This window comes from Podarcis erhardii (assembly GCF_964252035.2).
Source record: "Podarcis erhardii genome assembly, chromosome: 5".
In the NCBI taxonomy this organism is placed as follows: Eukaryota; Metazoa; Chordata; class Lepidosauria; order Squamata; family Lacertidae; genus Podarcis; species Podarcis erhardii.
The window spans coordinates 56311947-56337674 of NC_138509.1; the positions used below are offsets into that span (position 1 = coordinate 56311947).

The window sequence follows — 25728 nt, forward strand, 5'->3', positions numbered from 1 at the left end:
CAAAAGAACAACAGTGGTTGTACCATTTTTTAAAAAATGCACTAGCAGTTACTCAGATCTGTTTGTAAGTGGAACATAAGAGTCCCTTGTGAAGCAGAGTCTTTATATTAGTGAAGATGGAAATTTAATTGTAGGTGGGACATTAGGTAAAGAGTGAGCAGAAGCCAAAAGTGTAATATAATCTAGTAGCTGCAAAAATGTACCCACCTATCCAAAGTTTGTAACCCCAAAGGTTAAGTCCCATGGTGGTAGATGGGTAGATGGTAGATCTTCCTCAAGCTTTAAGATCCCTCTTGGTATTTTCTCAAACTATATACTCAAATAATATATAGCTGTGTTGGTACTTTTGTGTATGTGTGTATATTTGGGATGGCATCTAAAATGCACGTCTCACATGCTACCTGATTTGTGTATTTTAGCAGCTTATCCCTTTTTTATAAAAGAAAGGGAAAAAGTAAGAGGTGATTAGATCATCACTTGTATTTTAAATACATAGGTCTCAGACACTTGCAGCTCAAAAAAAAATGTTCTGGCAGCACACAATATAGCAGGCTTTGCCTGAATGGAAGACCATCTGTAAACCATATATTTGTATGCTGTAGTGTATTTATTTTATACTCTGATATGTCTGAGTGTGCAAAAGGTGCATTATTTGAAAAAGCCTTATATCTATCAGATTGGGAGGAGGTACATGATAATAATGGAAGTTTATGCACTGAACCCATGGTTTTTATGCTGAGAAAACGTTTCTGATTGGCCCTTCTGCTTTCCCCCTCCTCCTATTAGGCTCCTCTGATACAATCTGTGACCTTCTGGGGGCCAAGGGTAAAGACATCTTATACATAGGTGATCACATTTTTGGAGATATCCTGAAGTCTAAAAAACGCCAGGGTTGGAGGACCTTCCTAGTGATTCCAGAACTGGCACAGGAGCTTCATGTCTGGACAGACAAAAGCTGTAAGTACTGACTCTGTAGTTTAATGGTTCCCAATTGATGATATGCGGACCTCCCGGGGGGAGGGTCCACATAACCCACCCAGGTGACACCATTCGCATAACAAAAACTACCATAGAGATAACATTTTTTTTTTTTTTTTAAGTAGGGGGGTCCATGGTTTGGCTTTTGAAGAACAAGGTATCTGTAGTACTTAATTGGGAACCACTGGTCTAGTTCATTCTTCTTCACTTTTTAATTGATGTTGCTAGGCTTGACAGAGTAGCTGGAAAATCACTTGGCTTGTTTCCCATAGGTTATTTGCATTGCTTTTGTGCATCAAAGCAAGTGTCTGGATAGTTTGGTGCCTTATTTGTAGATAGTTGGGTTTCTTTGCTTTGGACTGAGGCTTTTTTGGGGAGACTTACCACCACTGACTGCTGGTTTGAACAGTTTACAAACCTGTGGCTATGCTACCACTTGTCAATACGGTTGCTGACATTTCTTTATACCCTTTTAATTAAAATGCTCAAGGCTGCCTACAAGAACTGTTAAAACAAATATTATAAAAGCAATTGCACTGCACTAAGTGTGTAGAAGAGTGAGGCTGATATTTTCAGTTGCACTTTTCATGAACATTTTAGGATCTACTGGAGAGCAAGAAATAGAAGCTGTAACCCTAGAGCAATTTCCCCCAAATTCATGCCCTCCAGATGTTTTAGACTGCAATTTCTAGCAGTCTCAGCTAGCTTGGCCAATGTTCAGGGATGATGGGAGTTGTAGTCCAGCATGTGGAGGATACTGTGTTGGGGGAGCCTGCCCTAGACATTGAGAGGGCATTTGAGACACTGCAAACATATTCAAAAGACTGTCTGCCGTGTTCCACTATAAGATTATAGATTCTGATCTTTTTAGCCACATGGCTGCTCCCACCATTCACAAAGTTGAAATAAAGGGCTAGGTCTGAAACTTCTACACCATCTGAGTTGTCAGATGAGTTTTATCAAAGCATATATGGCAAAAAATGTAGGATTGTATTCTAAAGAGCTGTTTGACAGTGGAACAGACTCCCACAAGAGGTGGTGCACTCTCCTTGGAGGTTTTTAAGCAGAGATGGCCATCCATCATGTATGATCTAGTTGAGATTCTTGCATTGCGGGGTTTGGACTATATGACCTGGGGGTCTCTTCCAACTCTATAATTCTATAAATCAACGAATAATAATGCAATTTGGAAAGCAGATAGAATCCTCAGTCTGTTGCCAGGTCTGTTTTCCCATATTGGTGAGAGAGAAGTAATAGTCTACATAGTATTTGTTTCAGCTGATCCACTGCCATAATATCCTTTTACTTTGCCTTCCCTTTGCTGCTTAGGCCTTTTTGAAGAACTTCAGAGTTTAGACATCTTTCTTGCTGAGTTATACAAGTAAGTAATGGATTTTTCTCTTTAGAATATAACCCAATACTCCATCCACTAACTCATTAGAGGGAGTGCTTCCTTTTTAGTGGACAGCTGCACTCTGTCAAAGGGCTCCACATTAACTTAGAATTGGGGGTGGGGAAGAGAGTATTGTTGTGCGTATCAGTTTTGCCTGATATAATCAGCTTTTCTCAATTAGTATTTGCTTTCCCAGATCCACCCTCACATTTATCTTCCATGTACTCTGTTGATATTGTTTTCTTTCCTATTTCAAACAGGCATTTGGATAGCAGCAGTAATGAGCGTCCTGACATCAGTTCCATCCAAAGACGTATTAAGGTAACTAGTAAATAGAATGCTGGGGAACGCGGGTGGCGCTGTGGTCTAAACCACTGAGCCTCTTGGGCTTGCTGATCAGAAGGTTGGTGGTTTGAATCCCCGCAATGGAACGAGCTCCCATTGCTCAGTCCCAGCTCCTGTCAACCTAGCAGTTCGAAAGCACGCAGTGCAAGTAGATAAATAGGTACCGCTCTGGCAGGAAGGTGAAAGGCATTTCCGTGCCCTGCTCTGGTTTCGGTGTTCCATTGCGCTAGAAGCAGCTTAGTCATGCTGACCACATGACCCGGAAAAACTGTCTGCGACTGGACTTAACTGTCAGGGGTCATTTACCTTTACCTTTTTTAAAAAATAGAATGCTATTTTGCTCCCTTTTCCAGTGCAGCAATCTGTGCTAACTTCATTAGAGTCAGATTTGAGGGGACAGGGAAGGTAAGGAGCTGGACAGGCAGTGGACCAAAATAGGAACCTGAGAGAAGTTGGAAGAGAAAGATACAAGACGGGGAGCTGATAAAAGGAGGAGCTAATGAAGTGAGATGGTTGTTGGAAAACCTCCATAGGGCCTAATGGCCGAGTAAATCTGTACTGATAATAAATGAGGGGGTGTTGGATAGTTGTATTAATCAAATAGACTTGAGTCAGAGAAACGTAAGATGATGAAACAGTAGGCAGAGGAAGCTGCTTACATGGCAGATACTGAAGCTGCTTACATGGCAGATGCAGGTAGTAGTCTCCCAACCTATTTTAAAATGAAAAGCAGCTTTGGGGAGGTGCAGTCCTGAGCAGAGGAATTATATGGGTCATAGGGTTCATGCTGTTGGCTCAAACACAAAACCCACACCACCACTCATTCGCATACTCTCTTGCGGGTTTTTAAGGCATTAACCCCTGTATGTCTGGAGCCCTCTTGTGTTTTGTTTGCTTATCCTCCCTCCCCCCCTTTTTTGTCAAATTCTATTCCCCCCCCCCATCTGTCATGTTGCTAAGGAACACAAAATCTTATTCTATGGTGGAATGCTCCTGGAAGGCACTGTATCTTGCTGGTGTTCTCACATTTGGGACTTCCAGTTGCTTTGTCTCTTTACAGTCAATGCCTCTGATTCAGAAACTTGTGTGTGCTCTCGTGTACACATGGTGCTCTCTCACCTGCAATAGTTTTTAAGTATGTAAACCTGCCCCTTCCCTGAAGTGACCAAATGTCTAATTTGCCTTCTGATTTTAGAAAGTGACTCATGACATGGACATGTGCTATGGAATGATGGGAAGCCTGTTTCGAAGCGGCTCCCGACAGACACTCTTTGCCAGCCAAGTGATGCGCTATGCAGACCTCTATGCAGCATCATTCATCAACCTTCTGTATTATCCCTTCAGTTACCTCTTCAGAGCTGCCCATGTGCTGGTGAGTTGAAATCCATGAAGCTGCAGATGAACAGTAACAACATTCAGAGAAGTACACGCACTATCCAAGTCTGAATAGAGTGAGGGACATTCTAATGTAGCTGGTAGCATTAGACTCAAAAACTTTTAAAATGGATGTGGCAGATGGCTACACTGGGAGCCATTGGTTAGGGTTAAACAATTTTATAAATTTTCTGTGGGGTAACAGTATAATAAGTGGTAGAAGTCAGGCACTCACTGTACTAGCATACGCATGTGCTGTGAAAAATGTGAATTCCATACTAGGGATCATTAGGAAAGGAGCTGAAAATAAAATTGCCACTATCACAACATTATACAACTCTGTGGTGTAATTGCACTTGGGTACCATGTACAGTTGTGGTTGCTTCACCTTGAAAAGAATATTGTAGAGTTGTTAAAAGTTACCAGAAAAAGTCAACCAGAATGATAAAGGGATAGAGCAAGTCCTAAGAGGAAAGGTTGCAGTATTGGGGCCTTTTTAGTTTCGAGAAAAGGAGAGTAAGAGGTGCCATGGTAGAAGTTTATAAAATTATGCATAGCAAGGAGAAAGTGGGTAGAGAAACATTGTTCTCCCTCTCTTGTAATTCAGGGATATCCAATGGAGCTGAATGTTCTAAGATTCCTTTGTCCTGAAAATACTTTTTCACAAAATGCATAGTTAAACTGTAGCATTGGCTCCCACAATCTCACAGAGATAGCCACCAACTTGGATGGTTTTAAGAGAGGATTGACAAATTTGTGGAGGATAAGGCAGGCCAATATATTTCTAAGTGCCTGTTGTGGAAAATTGCAGGAGGGTAGCGTGCTGTTGTGGGCTTCCCATGGGCATCTAGTTGGCTACTGTGAGAACAGGATGGCTGGACTAGATGGGCCACTGGCCTAACTGAGCCAGCTCTTCTCATGTGACAAATCTTCTCTGAACAATGGTATGTATGTCTCCATGCAGATGCCACATGAGTCAACGGTAGAGCACACTCATGTGGATATCAATGAGACAGAGTCACCTATGGCCACCCGAAACCGCACATCAGTGGACTTCAAAGATTCTGACAAACGACACCAGCTGACCCGTTCTGTGAGTGAGATTAAACCACCCAACCTCTTCCCTCAAACTCCCCAAGAAATCACACATTGCCATGATGAGGATGATGATGAAGAAGAAGAGGAGGAGGAGGAGGAAGAGGAAGAAGAATAGAAATGAAATCTGAACACAACCTGCCAAAGTGTGGCTATAGCAGTGATTAGCAGGAACAGAATCCCACTAGTCCTGGGGTATGGGGTGGGGATGACAACAAAATTAACACTAATCAGAAACCCTTTATTCTTTACAGACTTATTCCAACTGTAAAGGATTTTGCACTGAGTGAGGGTAGGACCACATACAGATGCCTAACTGCGTTGCTTGCTCTACCTATTATAGAACATGGGAAGGAAGAACTGTTTGTGGGTCCTTTGCTCCTCTTTCTTGTGCATTTCAAAACTGCCTCCAAGACATGGTTTGGAATTGGTGCAGTGAGCCTGCCATGGGTCCTGCAGCAATCACAGTAGCCCAATACCAATTCCTCACAGCTGATACCCTTTGACCCTTTTGGGGGAAAGATGTATCCTAATATATAATACTGTATGCATGGAAATGGTGGCAATTCCAGGGTCAAATTGAACCCCATCAAGCACAAGTTTTGTTTTTGAAATGGTTTAATCCTCTAATCTCCTTCTAGTGCAGTTCTGCTTCTGCTCTTTCTGTTTGGGGCTGGTTCAAGAAAGACTATCATGCCACAAATTCTTGATCTGGCTGATAGCTTGTTCTTCTCCTGCTGAGATCCCAAAGCTTTTATCATCCCTAGTCTTGGCATGTGGTGCATGTATTATACGACCTTCAAATGGGTCCTTATGCTGTGTGCTTGTTCTACACTCTGAAATTATCTCTGCTAGTAAGAGATAATGTCATGCTGTATTTTGATTAGGTCTTAGTTAAAGATTAATACTGTATTTCTGTCTAACCCACAGTGATCAAGAGCTATACAGTTTGTGAAGAGAAAAGGTTTGTGTCACCTTTCCTAGCCTCTTCCTGTGGCTAACAATTTAGGCTCAAATTAGGAACAACAACCTGTAAGATGCAATGTTTCAGCTGGCAGCTGTTCTATTCTCTGATATGGAGTCATAGGAGATGGGGTATGTGTATATGCACAGGCCTAGCGCCTTCATGTAGAGGAAGAAGCCCCCTTCAGCAAAACATCCTTATTGCTGCCACTCTGTGTTACTGCCATTCCTGGAATGAAAATAGTTGAAGGGCTGATCCATATTGTTTGTAAATGGTTCTGAGGGCCTGGCATAGCATTCTGGCTGTAAGTGCAGGCTGTTAAGTTAAAGCACATTTTTCTCTTTCTTATTCATACAAGCAGGCAGCAAACTGTTTCCCAAGGTATAGAGTTCCTTACTTCTGTGCCATTGAAGTTTGAAAGACTGAATAGAGGCCCTATTTTGAAGTATTAGAAGTTTTATTTTGAATCACTTGATTGTAATTAGTTCTATTCCATTATTAAAATACGGTGAACTGTAAATCAGCAGGAGAAGCTGGTGCTCCTGTGATGGACCTGCAAACTAAATAAATCATGAGGTTTCATAATAAGCTGTTTTAATGTCTGTCTAACACTGACAAATCTACTTCTCCTAACCTCCCTTCATACTGCTTGCCTAACACTTATTATTATAACAAGAAAAGCCTGTATACAGCGTGGAATACAATGTGATTTATAATCTTCTCCCAACAATGATGGCTGGGAGGCAGACAGCAGCCTGACAGCATAGAATCTAGATACACAGGTACCTCAGGTTACATATGCTTCAGGTTACAGATTCCGCTAACCCAGAAATAGTACCTCGGGTTAAGAACATTGCTTCAGGATGAGAACAGAAATTGTGCTCTGGCGGCGTGGCGGCAGCGGGAGGCCCCATTAGCTAAAGTGGTGCTTCAGGTTAAGAACAGTTTCAGGTTAAGGACAGACCTCCGGAACGAATTAAGTACTTAACCCGAGGTACCACTGTATATGCATTAAATGTAGATATACTAGAGCAAGGTGATGCCATCAGAGTTGTATGGATAAGGTCCCCTGCCCAGAAAACGGAAGCAGAATCGGAGAGCATTAGTTAACTTGACAGTGGTCTAGCTGGTAACTATTAGTGATCTGGTGTTGAGCTGGATACATACTGGTAAGGAACAGCAAGAGCAAAATAGTGCTCTTCTCTTAATCAGTACTGGAAGATATCCTGGCTGTAGGCAAGAGATCAGTGTTCTCAGATGTCTACAAGTTCAGCCTTACAAATTCCATCCCCACAGCAGCCAGCCACAAGAGCAAACATATGGCCTTTTCATAAATGAGTAAAAGGCCTCCCTACCTGAAACCAGCTTGGCCTTGGCTTTCCAAGCTAAGAAATTGGAAGGCTTTTTTCCTGCTTTTTTCCTTCTGCTGAAGCTAGTGAAAATGGACAGAAAAAAGAGCACCACCGACAAGTGAGAGATAAGTGAGGAAAAGAACTGGAAAGTCAAGAAGCAAAATTAGACCATGAGAAGAGGCATTTGCATACTACATCAGAACAATACCCTAGTTCTTACATTTGTATCAGCAGAATTTTATTGTGTCAATCTTAAATTTCTAGCAGCACTTTTAGGGGAAATTTGGAAACAATCTGTAAAAGGGTTGCTGCTTTTCACAGAATTGGAGGAGACCCTGAGGGTCATTTAGTCCAACCCCATGAAGTGCAGAAATCTCTACTAGATCATATAAGAAAGATTGCCCTCCAACCTCTGCTTAAAACCCTGCAAGGAAGCTGCATCCACCACCTCTTGTAGGAGTCTGTTCCACTGTTGAACAGCTGTTACTGTCCAAGTTCTTCCAGGTGTTTAGTCAGAATCTACTTTCTTGTAGCTTAAATCCATTGGTTAAAGTCCTAGCCTCCAGAGCGGGAGGAGAAAACAAGCTTTCTCCATGTGACAGCCCTTGAGATACTTGAAGACTGCTATCTCCTCTTAGTCTCCTCTTCACCAGGCTAAACATACCTAACTCCTTCAACTGCTTCTCATAAGGCTTTGTTTCCAGACCCTTGATCATCTAAGTTGCCCTCTGCACACAATCCAACTTATCAACATCCTTTGTAAACCGTGGTGCCCAGAACTGGACACAGTACTCCAGGTATGGTCTGACCAAGGCAGAATACAGTAATACTTTTACTTCTCTTGATCTGAACACTATACTTCTGTTGATGCAGACTAGAATTGTATTAGCCATTTTTGCTGCTGCATCACAGTGTTGACTCATGTTAAGCTTGTGGTCTACTCAGACCCATAGATCCTTTTCACATGTACTACCAGCAATCCAGGTGGTGGTGAGGATAAAAGGGGGAGATTATACCACTTCAATCTCCTTAGACAAGGAAGACAGAATACAAGTATATTTTCAGGCTCTTGCAGAGGTGCCAAGCAAAGAGCCACATTTTCCCAAACACCATAAGAAAATTGAATTCATTTATGACTGTGCAGAAGGAGCACTTGGAACATCGCAAAGACTGTTGACTACATTTTACTTCTTAAGCATAACATTATTTATCTGGCCTCTTTGACCATCCTTCCTTTGCCTTATTTTTAAGTGATATTAACTGCCACTGCTGCCGCCTTTAACTTAAGTTTGTCAGCATACAATAATATTTGGGTCTGTGACATCAACTCCAGCTGCAACCCCTTCTGACTCCATTCTACCTCAAACATCTCCCTTCTTTGAGCTGTGCCGGAAGGCCAACACAGTGGCAATCCAAGTAAGCCTTTCGGGCAAAGTTGCCATCAGCATATTACCACCCTAGGCTACAACACGCTCAAAGAGTCTATGTATAAGACTAGTTTTATACATCTTTTGGAAACTGTTTAGTTGACTGAATATCACCGACTGTTTACTAATTTCTTAATGTGCCTTCCCAAATCCTGCTGCTATACTTGCATTCAGCGTATTAGGACCAAAATGTAGTAAGGACCCTTTACCATATATTATGGAGAACATGCTTTTTCAAGTAGTGTACAGACTATGCTTTGCTATTCTTACAAACAAAGTAAACAGCTCTACCAGACAAGATTGTAAGCCTGAGAGCAGGGACTATCTTATTACTAAATGCTATAAACAGCAGGAGTTGGCTTTTTTTGCATGAACAGTGTGGCAAAAAATACTGTGACCCATTGGTGAGGAATCTTTTTTAGTCCGATCCAAGAGGCACATTCCTTCATAGGCAGTCTTCTCAGAGGGCTATATGCCAGCAGTGGAAGGGCAACAGGTGCAATGCTTACATCCAATCACGAAGAAGTTAAGTTATGCTGCCTTCATATTTTCCCCTTCCCCCAACCCCATTGTATGATTCCGCTGTTATTTCTCAACTATCTCCCTGCATTCCCTTAGTCAGAGCACTCAGATTAGAAGAGTCAATAGATTGTTGTTTCGGCAAAAGGGGGAGACACCTGAGAGTTACTCAATAAATCACTGAGTAAGCTACAACACTCACAAAGCAGGTTATTGGAGTGTGCAGAAGCTTTTTTTGCTGGTCTCTACTTAAATACATTCTAGCTAATTAGTAGTACGAATCTCAAAAGTTTACATCTTCCTTCCACAAACAAGCCTATTTTACAAATAGATGCCAGGCATGTTCTCCCATATACACTCCTCTACCCAAAAACAAACAAACAAACAAAACCCATGTAAAATAAATAGAAACCATGCTAGTGTATATTTTGGATATGACACGTCAGGAACGAAACACTTGGCACTGGTTTTTCAAAGTTATTCAAGAAAAAAATTAGTGCATATCCATCAGAATTCCTGCTCCCTACAACACGAAAATAAAATAGATAATCTACAAGGCCATTGCTAACAATTAATAAAGTAAAACCAAACATAAAGAACACATCCTTTCAGGGCTCCTTTACTCAAAACAGCTAATTAAAAAAATAATAATGTCACCAACGCACACCCCCTTGTAAATAAAAGGAAGATGAAGTATGCAGTTAAACATGAAAGTTAAACAAGAAAAATCATTTATCTAAAGGAAATAAACTTTCCCAATAAAATCACAAAAATATACAAATTAATGAGGTTCAAAATAAATAGAAGAAACTGGAAATCTGCAACACCACTAAGTATTTATATACTCCAACAAGATATCAATTGGCTGATTAAATGTGTACATTTCATTTGTGCTTTTTCAGGGTTTATACAAACAGACAGTGTGGAATACTGTTGGCAGAATACTACAACTTTGGAAGAAATATGATACAATTTGACAAAGATCCCAAAAGACAAATGTATAGAAGCTTTGGAATGCAGCAATATATGGAGACAGATTGTAAGGCCTTAAAAGAGAGCATTTGGGTCAAAATTAAGGGAGAGAAGAATAACAGTGACCTCATTGTGGGAGTTTACTATAGATCCCCAAGCCAAACGGAGGACATAGATGATGCCTTCCTGGAACAGATGGCCAAGCATGCAAAAGGAAGGGAGATAGTAGTAATGGGGGACTTCAATTACCCGGATATTTGTTGGATGTCAAACTCAGCCAAGAGCATAAGGTCAAACAGATTCCCCACTGGCCTTGCAGACAACTTCATTGTCCAGAAAGTGGGAGAAGCAACAAGAGGAACAGCCATTTTAGATCTGGTCCTAACCAATGTTGATGACCTGGTTAGTGGGGTAGAAGTGGAAGGATCATTAGGCGCGAGTGATCATGCTCTTCTGAAGTTTACTATACAGCGGACAGGAGCAGCCAAGCATACTAGGACTCAATTTCTTGACTTTAAGAAAGCCGACTTCATAAAACTTAGGGAAGTGCTGGGTGAGATCCCATGGACAGTAATACTAAAAGGAAAGGGAGTTCATGATGGCTGGGAGTTTGTTAAGAGGGAGATAGTAAAAGCACAACTTCAGGCAATACCAATGAGACGGAAACATGGAAGGTGCCTAAAGAAGCCAGGGTGGCTATCTAAAGAACTTTTAACTGAGTTAAGATTAAAAAAGGATGTGTACAAAAAATGGAAAAGGGGGGAAACCACCAAAGAGGAATTCAAACAAATAGCCAGCACGTGTAGACACAAAGTCAGAAAAGCTAAAGCAGAGAATGAACTAGAGAGGTTAAAAGCAACAAAAAAGGCTTTTATGGGTATGTTCGTTGCAAAAGGAAGAACAAAGAAACAGTGGAGTCACTCAAAGGAGAAGATGGTGAAATGCAAACAGGGGACACAGAAAGGGCTGAACTCCTCAATGCCTTCTTTGCCTCAGTCTTCTCTGATAAAGAAAACAATGCCCAACCTGAAGAATTTGGAGCAAATGATTCAGCAGAGGAAACACAGCCCAGAATAACTAAGGAGATAGTACAAGAATACTTGGCTAGTTTAGATGTATTCAAGTCTCCAGGGCCAGATGAACTGCATCCAAGAGTATTAAAAGAACTGGCAGATGTGATCTCAGAACCACTGGCAGTCATCTTTGAGAATTCCTGGAGAACAGGCGAAGTCCCGGCAGACTGGAGGAGGGCAAATGTTGTCCCTATTTTCAAAAAGGGGAAAAGAGAGGACCCAAATAATTACCGCCCAGTCAGTCTGACATCAATACCAGGGAAGATTCTGGTATTGCAAACAGTCTGTGAGCACCTAGAATGCTGTGATCACCAATACTCAGCATGGATTTCTGAAAAATAAGTCATGTCAGACTAACCTGATCTCGTTTTTTGACAGAATTACAAGCCTGGTAGATGAAGGGAACGCAGTGGATGTAGCCTACCTTGATTTCAGCAAGGCATTTGACAAGGTGCCCCATGATATTCTTGTAAAGAAGCTGGTAAAATGCGGTCTTGACTATGCTACCACTCAGTGGATTTGTAACTGGCTGACTGACTGAACCCAAAAGGTGCTCATCAATGGTTCCTCTTCATCCTGGAGAAGAGTGACTAGTGGGGTGCCACAGGGTTCTGTCTTGGGCCCGGTCTTATTCAACATCTTTATCAACGACTTGGATGATGGACTCAAGGGCATCCTGATCAAGTTTGCAGATGACACCAAACTGGGAGGGGTGGCTAACACCCCAGAGGACAGGATCACACTTCAAAACGACCTTGACAGATTAGAGAACTGGGCCAAAACAAACAAGATGAATTTTAACAGGGAGAAATGTAAAGTATTGCACTTGGGCAAAAAAAATGAGAGGCACAAATACAAGATGGGTGACACCTGGCTTGAGAGCAGTACATGTGAAAAGGATCTAGGAGTCTTGGTTGACCACAAACTTGACATGAGCCAACAGTGTGACGCAGCAGCTAAAAAAGCCAATGCAATTCTGGGCTGCATCAATAGGAGTATAGCATCTAGATCAAGGGAAGTAATAGTGCCACTGTATTCTGCTCTGGTCAGACCTCACCTGGAGTACTGTGTCCAGTTCTGGGCACCACAGTTCAAGAAGGACACTGACAAACTGGAACGTGTCCAGAGGAGGGCAACCAAAATGGTCAAAGGCCTGGAAACGATGCCTTATGAGGAACGGCTAAGGGAGCTGGGCATGTTTAGCCTGGAGAAGAGGAGGTTAAGGGGTGATATGATAGCCATGTTCAAATATATAAAAGGATGTCACATAGAGGAGGGAGAAAGGTTGTTTTCTGCTGCTCCAGAGAAGCAGACACGGAGCAATGGATCCAAACTACAAGAAAAAAGATTCCACCTAAACATTAGGAAGAACTTCCTGACAGTAAGAGCTGTTCGACAGTGGAATTTGCTGCCAAGGAGTGTGGTGGAGCCTCCTTCTTTGGAGGTCTTTAAACAGAGGCTTGACAACCATATGTCAGGAGTGCTCTGATGGTGTTTCCTGCTTGGCAGGGGGTTGGACTCGATGGCCCTTGTGGTCTCTTCCAACTCTATGATTCTATGATTCTATGATTCTATGAAAAAGGCATAGGATAAGTACTGGGAAAATTGTGCAGCATACAAATATTTACTGTAAAGGAAAGCTTGGCTTGAGACAAGATTCCAGGGTTCAGCTAATTCCCTTGGGCTGGTCTGACAGCAGAATAGAGAACTCTGTAGCCTTCCAGATAGAATAGATTTTGTTCACTATTGGAGCTCTTCCGCACACTAAGCTTAAGCAGTATTTTATTGCTCTAAGAAATCAAGAGCTTCAAGTTTCAAGCCTCCAAACATCCTTCAACAGTTTGTGTAAACCTAAGTGTGTCACAGTTTATATCTTGATTTGATGGATTGCAGGTGTGTCGTCCTGTCCAAGTCAGCGAGTTACAGTGAGCAGTAAGTTCTTTAGATAGAAATATTGGGTGGTATTCAAAGTAGTACTAAGGATATTGCTTCATCAATGCAAGCATTTCTGCTTGCCTGATGATCTCCCCCCAACCACATGTTGTTCGGGGGGGGGTCCCTCAACACCCCCCCCCGAGCTGCTGGAGGGGAACTATTTTGTTGAATCTGGTCCAATACCACCACTTATTAACTTGTCCAGGCAGTTAAAACAAGTGACAGTAGACTTCACCTAACTATGCACACCAGATAAACCAAATTTGCTGAGAGCCCCTTGCAAAACTATAGTCTCTCAGATTGTCATAACACACCCTACCCTCTCACTGTGAGATGTACCAAAGGAGAGAAAATGGCCAAGATTCAGTAACAAGCTACTACTCACAGTGACACCACATCTGAGAGCATCAGTACAATCATGTATGCAGGAGCAAAGAAACAAGAGAAAGGCGGCAAAAACTCAAGAGACAGTTGCCACCACTTCCCAGTTTGTCCCAACATTTACACAAGAATGACCCGAATTCCTGCATTCCTTATATCATTATCTTCAGGGCTTGAGGCTTTTTGCGTAAACCTAGTTCTGTAAAAATGTACTCCAGAAGATTACCTGTGCTTCAAGCACTTTGCTGAAATGCTGGTGTTAGCAGCACTGTCAAAGCAGCTACACAGGCACTTCTGCAGAAAGAATTTCAGCCTCCAGCATTGTGACAAGGTAAAGAGGACAATGACTTGAGGCATGGGTGGGAAAGGGTTAGAGGAAGACTATGTGGATGTAGAATAGCCTTGTGTACAAGCAAAATGAAATACACTTCTGGGGGACCCATTTCTTTGCAGGACAATGCCATTGCTAACTTGATTCATGCATGCATTTTAAGAATCAACTGACTCACAAAATTACTGGCAGAAATTACAGTTGGTTAGGAGCCCAATTCAATGGCATATAATCAAGTCCATAGAAAGAAAAAAACAAACAAGTCTGCAAATCACCAGGGATAGCAAACATGTGGCCTTCAAGATGTTGTTAAATGTTCATCAGCCCCAGTCACCATTGTAAATGATGGGAGTCTAACAACACCTGAATCCCTTTGGTGTTGCAGACTATCCATGTGGCTGCTCATAATAAAAGACCTCAGTTGGAAGAAGCCCAGGAGTGGGGATAAGCTATATGAGGCTCATCATGTGCACATTCCAGGAGAAGGTAAGAAGAGAACCACAGTAGAAAAATGATAGGAGAAGGGGATGCAGTTCCGTGTGCCAGAATAAACAAACACCTATTTACCCAGTTACTAAAGTTGTCCAAGTAGGATGTGGTGTTTTGAAGGACCCAGAAAGTGCTTTATCCCAGAGAGCAGGCATTCCTGAAAGCAAAAGCATCAAGCAAACTGTTTTTAATCTATAAATTGGATTTCATCAGAAGAATTAAGTGGCTCGTTCATTTAGCTGGTCAAAATTATTTCAGACCTTTGCTCAAAAGACAAAAACTTGTTTTCAAAGAATTTGAAGCTCATTTTATCACAGCAGACCAAGGCACAGAGCAAACTATTTCACAGTGTTGTGAGTATCCTGCCAACTGGACATCAGAGCTAACAGAATAAAGCAATTATTATAGTCAAGTGCAACCACTCAGACTAGCTACTGTTCCTGTGCTCTTCAGTTCAATCAAGCCATTTCTGACACCAGAGAACTCTTCAGATAAAAAAACACAAATCTTCTTCATATGTTGACTGAGTATGTGAGGCAAATACGATCATGTCCTCAAATCTTGATGTGCCGGCTAGCTACGTCCCACTGGCACCCACATATAAGCATTAGACGGAAAGGGTTCTAGACATCTATAGCTTTAGGTGTATAATTCTCTTCTGAACAAATGTTCCAGGGGATAGTGCTCGCTTTGGCAGCACATATACTAAAATTGAACAAATGTTCCAGGGGATAAATCAAAATACCCAGTCATGAGGAAGACTGCATATATATGGACAGCTTTCAGATTAATGCTGTATACATGACCATTGCAGGGTGTGGCCATTAAGTGAACTGGAATTAGGTTTATTTTGTCTGCACAACCCTCAGGTAACTAGCATATGGCATAACAATGCTAAATGCCCATGGAGCATTATCTGCAAGTCACCACCTCTCTGTCTTATTTCACACAAGAGCCACTGTGTGACAACTACTTGAAATTACATGGCATGTTGTTTCAAACCCTCCATGTGGTGGGTTCTTCATGTTCAGTGGTGTACTATGTAGTTAATTATAACCTACAGCAGTGCTTTATAGCAGCATGCAGACAAACCATGTGGTCAGTGCACAAATGCATCTCACCACATGGCAGGCACAAGTTTAGAGCATTCTCCATGCAGGAGGTCTTGTATGTGAGGTGGCACCCAATCGTACCTCAGCACATTCTCCAATGCAATGACAGCAAAAGCAGAACACTTAATGCTCAGAGATCACATGGAGCCAAAGTTACTAAAGTAGAGCAAAACCGTTGTCTAGGTGACATTCGGGCAGACCCAATGACATTTGTTTCCCTGGATTCCCCAATAAAGGTTCTGTCAACTTGCAATAGCCAAGTCATGACTGAATGACGTAGTCAAGATCTTTATTGCATGGAAGTGAAGAGCTCATCATGTACATTATCACACATTTCCTGCCAATTAAAATACCAAGAGCTCCCTCTAGTGTTAGGCTGTGGCAAAGATTGGTGAGGGCATGGGAGAGGATGGGAAACAGGTAAATTCTTGCCACTTTCTCCATTCACCTGAAAGGGTCAAATAACTATATTTTTATCTGGATGCAATTCATAGATACCTAGGCATGAAGGTGCATTTAAAAAGAAAACTAGATAGGAAAACCAGAAAACATTAATGAAAAATGTCAAACCCATTAAGAACCACTAACCACGTTGCACGTTTGCAACCACTGTGAGCCATTGCTTACCAGGAATTAACAGCTTCTCAGTGCATGGTCCTGAATCACTCGCATTTCTCTCCAACCTCCCTGGTGCCGGGAGCAAAAAACCATGAGCCTTGATTTATTGTGACATGCAAATCTTGGCTTACTTTCATGATTTATTTGCTTGGGAGAAACCAAACCTCAAGTGCTAGTTCACATGTACAAGGCTTCTGGTTATTGCTCCAGAGTAGGGTGCAGCAAAATGGGAGCGATTCAGCAGCAATCACCAGCACATTGCTTGTTCTTGGTGGGGCATAAAACATGGCTTCCTATGACATGTAATGGAGCCCATTCGTACAAAGACACGTTTTGCATACTCAGGGTACCCAGCACTTCAATTCTGTACTACCAGCTCCTTCCCCAAATCATGACTTGTGCCACTTGGGACACTTCTCCAATAATCCTCAGGATTACCTTTGGGACTTGGGAAAACAAATCTGCGAAGTGAATTGTACATTTTACTACTTCCATCTTCATTTGTTCAGCCTGAGCTCCAGACATACTTTTTGATTAGTGCTTACATATTCTGATGGGTCTGAGCTTTTTGGCTGGGCAGTTAAATAGCAGGTGGAAGAGTGATTCTCTGCAAATCCTAGGCCTCCTTGAGATAGCGAGCTTGGAAAAGGAGGAGGAGGTGCTACCTCCCTTGCTTCATCAGTTCACATGCCAATGACACCACTCTTGTATTTGAAGACATAACAGTTATCAAGAACAAATTCTCTCTTTAGTAAGGCTTGGCAACACACAGGTACAAGGTCTCCAACTCACAACAAAGAGTACAAAATTAATTCAGACATTTAAAATATTGTCAAAAACCTCACCTCAAAATAAATGTCAATGTAAAAGCTGCATCTAATTTCACATTAGAACATGAAGATTGAATGGCTGCTACCAGCTACTAAATTGCTGACTACACTTGACAAAGGAAACAGAAACAGTGAAAGCAGGGTTCTTTCCAAGGCCACTTTCTCAAGTAATGCAGATAACATATTCCCCCACAAATGTACCTGTAAAAGCCAGTGAAACCGTTGTTCTAAAATATAACATGAGAAGCACAATTTTTAAATAAGATAAATAATATTTCTAGAGCCATGAAGAAGATCACCTGCCAGAAAGCAGAGGACAACTGCTATGTAGATGTTGACACCAAGGAACAGAGTTTCAGAATGCTGTACAAAATAAGAGGCATATTTGAACTGAGAACAACTTCCTATACCTTGACATGGGCTGGTGACCTTTAATTCACATGGCCTGGCACTCATTTTTTTCTGTACTACAAAATGTTCAGGGAGAGATGTTGCCCTCCAACTTCTAGGCCGGGGTGTGGAACTTGGGGGTCTTCAGATGTTACTGGACTACAGCTCCTACTATCCCTGACCATTAAGCTTTCTGACTGGGGCTGATGGGGAAGTCTCCCCCACCCAAACAACATCTGGATGACCATGGGTTTTCTACCCCTGGGCTAGGCTATGGAAGATTGCCTTTACCCTGCAAGCTTTGTACGGTTTATTCTAGGCCTAATTAATAATAATTACATGAATTTAAGATAAGCACTGCACCCTTTTAAGAAAACTAGAAAAGCCAATCATGATAAGCCAGGAAAATTAATTTGGGTCAGCACCAATGTGGTTGCAGAATCCAACATGTGTTATAGGGAATAAAACATTTTGCAAGACAAAGAGCTGCTGCTTGAAATGCAGAAACAAGAGCAATTGAGAATCCCATTCTTGATCAAGAACATTCTCCACTTCCCATCTGTTGAAGTGTGCTGGCTATAATAACATCATTTCATTCAAAAATTTGAGTTTACCTTTGTTCTACTGCTTTGGCAGAAAGCATAACACTTTGTGGGTTCTTTGTCTCAGAGGCCTGTCTGCCCTTCCTTAAAGCTGGCTGTAAAGAGCAGCATGAATAAAACAACTACTTTTAAAAAGATGTATGCTAATAAATTAAAAGGTCCAAATTTTCTAATTATACTGAATGTCATAACTGGAGATGCCTCTTCACTTAGACTCTTCATAAAGAACTGATAGGTTTAATGGGGATTTGGGGTGGGGTAAACTAAATTTCCTTCTTACCATTCCTCTTTTTATGAGCAACCGTGAAACAAAGCAAGTATTCGCCTTACGCATACTAAATTGCTGAATAAGAAACTTTCCCCAAAATAGAATGAAATATTTGTCTCCGTAAACTCATCCAGGGAGGTATCGAGGGGTAAAGGGGGGGAGGGGGGCATACCTCTCACCAGAGCATTTCCATAAGGAGAACAGTGGGGAATTCACATTAAGCTCATCCCAGCATGCACAAAACTACTTCTGCGTCCAAGAATCGGAGGCATCCCTATCACCCAGGATTCTGGCAAAGCAGAAATAATGGGGGTGGAGCAGAAGAAGGGGGGAAATTGAGTAACAGAGTCTGGAAGTTAGCTCAGAGACCGTTGTGCAGAACAGGCCGATTCAGCAACAAATTAATATTGTTTTCACAGTCATATTTCTTATAAGCAAGAAGAACAGACAAAAGGCAACCCAGAGTCACAATGATGTCAAGGCAGGTTGTTCAAATTCAGAGAACCCCTAAAGAACAGTCCTCCAAATACTCCCACAGTAAATATCAGCGTCCTGAGGTGTGGGAGCTGAGAATGTCCTGAAGGCATTCCTGGTCCATCTTCCATGCCCAAACAGCTGTCCCATAGAGCTTATTTAAAACAGTAGGTTAAAAAGGTGGTTCCTAAAAGGGAGAACCAGTAGAAGAATAGGAAAGCTTTCAGATGTGCCTCTCCAATACCTTCACTGAAACAGACACCATCATGGCCACACATACCATCAAATATAGGTTGATTTTATACGGAAAAGCTTTTGCCAAACCTAATACAGGATAGCATCCACAGTGAAGTGCATCTTGCAGGAAGCAAAACTTTGGGACGATTTACTTTGGCTCTCAAGCATAGCAGCATAACAGCAGCATCACATAAAAGTCACTGGTGGACTAACATCTCTTACATTCTATCCTGCTTATATTATGTCATCTCAAAGTAAGGAGCACATTGACTATGATGGCGCCCCATACTCTGAAAACATAAACAAGTTAAAGTATGTACTCAGCCCAGGGGAGGTGGTAGGGATTGCTATCATTACTCCCCCATAATAAATAAAAACTCTATGTAATTCTCCAGGGAAAATTATTACCTTTGAAAAATCAATCATCTTCATATGGCACACACATCATTTTCTGACATTTATGAACTCTAAAACATGGCCTTTGGGGGGGGGGAATTTACATTCACAACCCCAAAATACCTCCTTCCTTAAAGGTTAGACAAGGGAGAATACCACTTTTTCCCAGTCTCCCAATTGAGATATGCCAGAAATTCTTTAAGTTTCATTCATTCTTTGTTCTGTAGAAAACAAATACATTCTAGTACCAGTCTCTCATTTCAACAAGGGAAAAACAGAACAATATGGGGAAAATGGGAACACTGGAGCAAATTCAAGAACAATACAAAAGAACTTAACTGGGAAGGTCCTGCAACACTTAAAACTGCAAAATACTTCTTTTTAAAAAAACAAACAAAAGCCATGATCTCTCTTTTGAAAAAATAAAACGCAGCTTTAGGTTTAAACTGTTGCATACATTAGAAGGATCATCAATACAGCTGGAAAAATAAACGTGATTCTACTCCACTAGGAAGAATTTTGCCATTCACCCCAGAAGGGTGGCTCACCGTTCCCAAGTTTTGCTTCGGTGTTGGTTGCTTTTCCCTCTCTGCATCCACCTCTCACTCTGAGCTCCTTGTTCTTGCTTCTTTTTCTGCCCTCAGGATCAGCATAAAGTCTTTGGTCTCAGAGCACGGGATGCAGCACAGCTTAGTAAGCACATACTAATGGTGTTTGCAGTCAGGTAGAAGGCAAGGGGAAGGAATGAGGCCTGGTCCTGATGAAGATAAGGGTTGGGATGGAGGGCAGAGGAAGAGGAAGATGCTATGTGTCAGCTGCTAGATGGCGCCTTCACTGTGCATACTGTGGTTGGACTTGTTGTGAGTTACACAGTTCTGTTCGTTCAGAAGATTTGCCGTCTCATCCGGCAAACCATCATGCAGTTCTGTAAGAGTCAGTTCTATTTTAGTGGTTTCACTGTCCGAGGACTGAGGTGTTTTATCCATCCGGGATGCCATTAGGGCATTTTGGTATTGCTGCCTTGAGATCTATGCCAAGCACATGAAAGATACAAAGTCCATAAATAAATTAATATTTGTTGAGACAGAGAACAACTGTATCTACTGTAATGTACAGTAATATCTACTGTAATGTTTTCAGACATCTCAGCCCAACCCGACTTGTCCTTGTTACTTCAAAATCAAGGCATGCAGACCTGCAACATTTCCAGGGCAGCAACAGTAAATTGTTTCATAATGCATAAGAACAGTAAAGATATTTTTGACAGGATGCATTTTCTAAAAGGCTCCAAGTAATCCAATCCCCCTAGTTCATAGTGCTTACTATGCAGTTTTTAAGAGACTCGTCTTCATTTTAGCCAGGGTCTCCAGTAAGTGGCACAGAAGTATTCAGAAACAAGAAGTAAGCAATAATTCTCATATAAACAGAGCTCAAAGTTTATCACCCTAAATTAAATCAATGAGTTGCATCTGAATCTTTATACTATATGACAAATTACCACCTGAAATGACATAATTTACCAAAATGCCCATTTCACACATAATGCTCAGCCTAACAAAAATTAAGTGAGTAAAAGTTGTGGCTATTTAATTCCTCACCTGGTCCTGCTGCTGTTGCCAGGAGGCTTGTCTCATTCCAGACAAAACATGAGCTGTAGGCAAGATGTGTGGCTTGTTTGCAGGAGACAAGCCATGAGCATGGGATCAGACATAGTACTAAACCAAACCAAGGCTTAGCTCTGGTTGGCATGGCAGCAGAAGGACCAGGACAAGAGCAAAGTGGACACAAATTTTAATGTGAGTTACCCAGATAGTTGTGCGATCACACATAGCCCTGGTGCACATATAACAGTAAGGCAAACCACGGTTAAGTGCGAGGAAAACAACAAGTTATTATTAACTTACTGAATTTGGATGCTGGGGGTGGCAAGGTAAAGGCAGCAAGGAGATTCTTTATCCTATCAATTTCTTGAGTAATACGATTTTTAAAAACTGGTGAATTTGGTCAATTTAGTATATACTGTGGACAGCAGCCTTTGAAAAGGTGAATAACCATTCTAGAGCTATTTTCTGCATTATATATGTGATGTTTTGAACATTTTAAAATGCTATTATTGTTATTACAGTGGGACCTCGGGTTACATACGCTTCAGGTTACAGACACTTCAGGTTACAGACTCTGCTAACCCAGAAATAGTACCTCGGATTAAGAACTTTGCTTCAGGATGAGAACAGAAATTGTGCTGCGGAGGCAGTGGGAGGCCCCATTAGCTAAAGTGGTGCTTCAGGTTAAGAACAGTTTCAGGTTAAGAACGGACCTCCGGAACGAATTAAGTTCTTAACCCGAGGTACCACTGTATTAAGTTATTATTATTATTATTAAGCTATTATTATTATTATTATTATTATTATTATTATTATTATTATTATTTAAGAGTGGCTAGGGAAACCCAGGCAGATGGGCAGGGTATAAATAAATAATAAATTAGTAGTAGTAGTAGTAGTAGTAGTAGACACATTTCACGTTCCTTTGCATGGATGTGGTCTGTAAAATTCTACCGTATTTACTCGAGTCTAATGTGCCATCGAATCTAATGCACATCTCAATTTTCAAAACCTTGAAACCAAAAAAAGTATTTGCTGGCGAATGTAAATGTGCCATCAAATCTAATGTACACCTTAATTTTTGCAACATACCGTATTTTTCGCCCCATAGGACGCACCGGCCCATAGGACGCACCTAGTTTTTTGGGGGGGGAAATAAAGGGGGAAAAAATATTTTCCCCCCAGGTGCGGGGCTGGGGCGGGGGAAGCCCAAGCTTTGCGAAGCGTAGAGCTGTGCGAAGCCCGAAGCATGGGGCGTGCTGAGTTCAGCGCGCCCCAAGCTTCTGGGTGCAGGCAAGCTCTCCACTAGCCGTGGGAGAGCTGCATCTCCCACGGCTAGCGGACAGCTTCCTGAAGCCTGGGGAGCGAGAGGGGTCGGTGCGCACCGACCACCCTCGCTCTCCAGGCTTCAGCGAAAGCCTGCATTCACCCCATAGGACGCACACACATTTCCCCTTCATTTTTGGAGGGGAAAAAGTGCATCCTATAGGGCGAAAAATACGGTAACTTGGCCAAAAAAGGTGAGCATTAGATTCGAGTAAATACGGTAATTGCCGAGAATAGATTCCTTGGGGAGCTTTCATTAAACAAATGTGTACAAGCAATCTAAATTATTCTGCAGTACAAAAACACCTATTTATGGAACCCCCTTTTTCAGTGGCCCCTCCCCCCACCCCATTTGTAGAATGCTCTCTTGAGGGAAGTTTGCTTAGTGCCAATGTTGTCAGTTTCTCAGCACTAGGCAAAGGCATTTGATCCTTGAGACGGTTTGGTTTATTCACTCTTATAGTTTTGGTGGTTGGGTGGGAAAGGATATTATCCTTGTTATTTTATTACTGAGTATGAACACTATTCGTATTTTTTCATGATTTGATATTTGTTGCATTTTTGTATTTTACCTATTTTCTTAGTTGCTTTGAGACATTTTTGTTGCAAAGAGCAACAAATTGAATAAATACATGCAGGTTCTGCACAATGTATTCCCAGGAAATCATTAGGAGAGTGTTTGCATAATGAGCTGATGATTTCCATTATTTCCTATGGGAACATTTCTATACTGTAATCCCTCTCCTCCTCCTCCTGCCATGAAATGGCTGCAACCAAACAGCAAAAGAGAGACAAAGGAAAAACTTACTTGTCCAATCTCTCCTGCTGTCTGATTTGTCCCTTCCCTCCCTGTGATTTCCCTCCCCACTCCCACTCCCCATTATTTCTGTCCAAAAATGGCTGCTGCTGACCAGCAAAGCACAAACAAGGGGAAGTGAGCAAACTGACTGTTAGGATATCTGAATATGCACTGTGTATAGTGAGGTTTGGGTATAAATCTTTGTGTTCAGATTAAGTGATTTTTTGCTGAATGAGTGAGCAGATAGTGGGACCTGCGTCTACACATTGTTGAACATTTTTGAGAGAGGGCCACAATCCATAAATACTAGATACTGAGATGAATACAGAGTTTCTCTTTTACTTGGGGGATAAGAACAAGCTGGAGCAGCACAATATCCAATAATCTATGTATTTGAAAGAACCTTAAGTTGTATTCCGGAAGGCTACTTCCAATCTGCCTTGTTGTAAATAGGCATTTGCTCCATTAGCATGTTCTGGAGAAATGAGAAGTGAACAGATGTCCTTATTCATTTGTGTAATAGTCCCTAGGCTATGCAGCACTACCTCTCTCAAATTTAATATGAATGTTTGTTGGCTTCCATCTGTCTCGAGCGATAATGGAGTGGGGGCCTCTGGGGTGGTCAAACTGCTGGATTAGCAGCACCAGAGTGATCTCCTGGGGGCCTGGGCAGTGTGTATGGAGGTCCTGGGCTTCCTTGATGACAAGACCCCCTCTCGTGAAGGCAAACTAACTGATGCTACATCTCAGAATATGAATGGGACATGCATTTAGATGGGTGTCGTTAGAACATACAAAATTGAAGGCTATCAATTCATTCAAGATCTCAAATTCATAATTGCCCAAAGTCAATTTACATTGTCTTATATAATTTAAAAGCACATGTGAAACATCAGAAGCCCAAAAAATCAACAGCTGCTGAACTTTAGAATGGAAATACATATTAAGAAGCATACATATTAATTCCCAATTGTGTGATGAATGTGGGCAGGGAGCATGTGGCTGCTGACCCTTCTTTATAACAGCATCCACATGTCATTCATGAGCAAATACAGCTGAGGAATATGCCTTGGGTAGGGTGCAGAATAGATCCACCCTGGGAGAGGTGGAATAATATGGTACCTCACAATGAAGGGGGAAAAAGAAGGGTTTCAGCAGTCCAAAACAGCTCCTTCCAAATTCTGAATGCTTTATCAAAGTAGCATTAGGACCAGTTGGCAATTATTGGCTAGGGGCAGCCAACCAACCAAAAATATATTTTGCTGGTAGAAGATAGCTACCCATTCCCCCTTTTCCTACCTTGACATATTGAATGTCTGAGATAGCTCTCACTGAGTAGTCTGGAACATATACTTGAAGAAATGAGTTCAACTGGTTGTTGCTATTTCCTATCGTTGGTGTCACCGCATCAATGCGATCCCCTCTGTTAAGAGAGTCTGAATGATTCAAGCCACAAGGACGAGGTGGTGACTTGTTTTCAGCTGGGGAAAAAGGAAAGGAAAAGATGCTTCAGAAAAAATCTTATCTTAAGAGACTCACATCTGTTCATGCAGATCCATGTTAAATTTTCCTATTGAAACAGCTTTTTGCTAGAGCTAGAATACTGCAGTGTACACTTTCAAACAGATCTCACTACTAAAATCCTAACTCTAAGGTTTCTTTTCTTCATCTGTCTAGCTTCAGACCCATTACAGGTGACTTTGTATATAAAGGCCGATTGAGACATAGCAATTCTGTTCTGGTACCTATAATAGGTAGCGTATCCTGATTTACAATCAAGAATCAAAGAGATTGTGGCAATAGGGCCAAAGACCAAGAAGAAGTCAATTTAAGAGGATAATATTAAAGTCTGACCAGATTAAAAATTAGTTTTCACTTTACAAGGGTCTAAGAAAAGTGCAGCTTTCATTTCAATTCAATTATAGCCAGCTGCAAATTAATATCATTCTACAAAAGACTCATAACACACTGTATTTAATACCACTTCTCAAACCTTTCTCTTTAGCTAATTATGACCATTTCCTGACATTTCCCATCTTATGTTTTGAAAATACATGAAGGAAGGTGTTTCGTAAACAGGCACAGTTACACATTTTTGTACAGTGGAATAGATTTGAAGCTTTGCAGATGCCAGTTTCTTCTGCTGTGTTCAAACATCTTAAACATCTGAATATTCCCATGTTACAACAAACCTGTGGAAATGTTAACTATTTCCCTATGCACATTTTAAGAATATGATACTGTGCATTACAGTATCAATCAGAACAATTGTGTTTATTTGCAGAAAAGCCAGTTCATGTAACAATGCAAATAAACAAGTGGCTGCAGCAAGGAATGCATATATGATAAAAGGAGGTGAAGAAGGCAAGGAGAAATATCCAGGCTCTATCACATTTATGCCACAACAGCTCAGTGTCTAAAAATACCATTATGTGGGGATCCTT

General features: G+C 41.5%; 2 protein-coding genes across 12 annotated transcripts in view; one reads left to right on the plus strand and one right to left on the minus strand.

The window, feature by feature from the left end:
- NT5C2 (5'-nucleotidase, cytosolic II) overlaps nucleotides 1-25728 on the plus strand; it is an 84986-nt gene that overhangs the window by 54345 nt on the left and 4913 nt on the right. For 7 of the 10 annotated variants that reach the window (XM_081861700.1, XM_081861702.1, XM_081861701.1 and 4 more), the window contains 5 exons: nucleotides 787-957; nucleotides 2308-2359; nucleotides 2632-2692; nucleotides 3912-4088; nucleotides 5055-6737. In XM_081861700.1, coding sequence (XP_081717826.1) covers nucleotides 787-957; nucleotides 2308-2359; nucleotides 2632-2692; nucleotides 3912-4088; nucleotides 5055-5303 — 710 coding nt within the window. In that variant the 3' untranslated portion in view covers nucleotides 5304-6737. Of the gene's footprint in view, nucleotides 1-786; nucleotides 958-2307; nucleotides 2360-2631; nucleotides 2693-3911; nucleotides 4089-5054; nucleotides 6738-25728 lie in introns of those variants that run through there. The other 3 variants (XM_081861706.1, XM_081861705.1, XM_081861703.1) reach the window with 3 other exon arrangements.
- Nucleotides 19205-25728, minus strand: part of CNNM2 (cyclin and CBS domain divalent metal cation transport mediator 2) — a 117682-nt gene continuing 111158 nt past the window's right edge. For both annotated transcript variants that reach the window (XM_081861698.1, XM_081861697.1), the window contains 2 exons: nucleotides 24584-24765; nucleotides 19205-20583 (listed from right to left, as the gene is read on the minus strand). In XM_081861698.1, coding sequence (XP_081717824.1) covers nucleotides 20374-20583; nucleotides 24584-24765 — 392 coding nt within the window. In that variant the 3' untranslated portion in view covers nucleotides 19205-20373. The remainder of the gene's footprint in view (nucleotides 20584-24583; nucleotides 24766-25728) is intronic.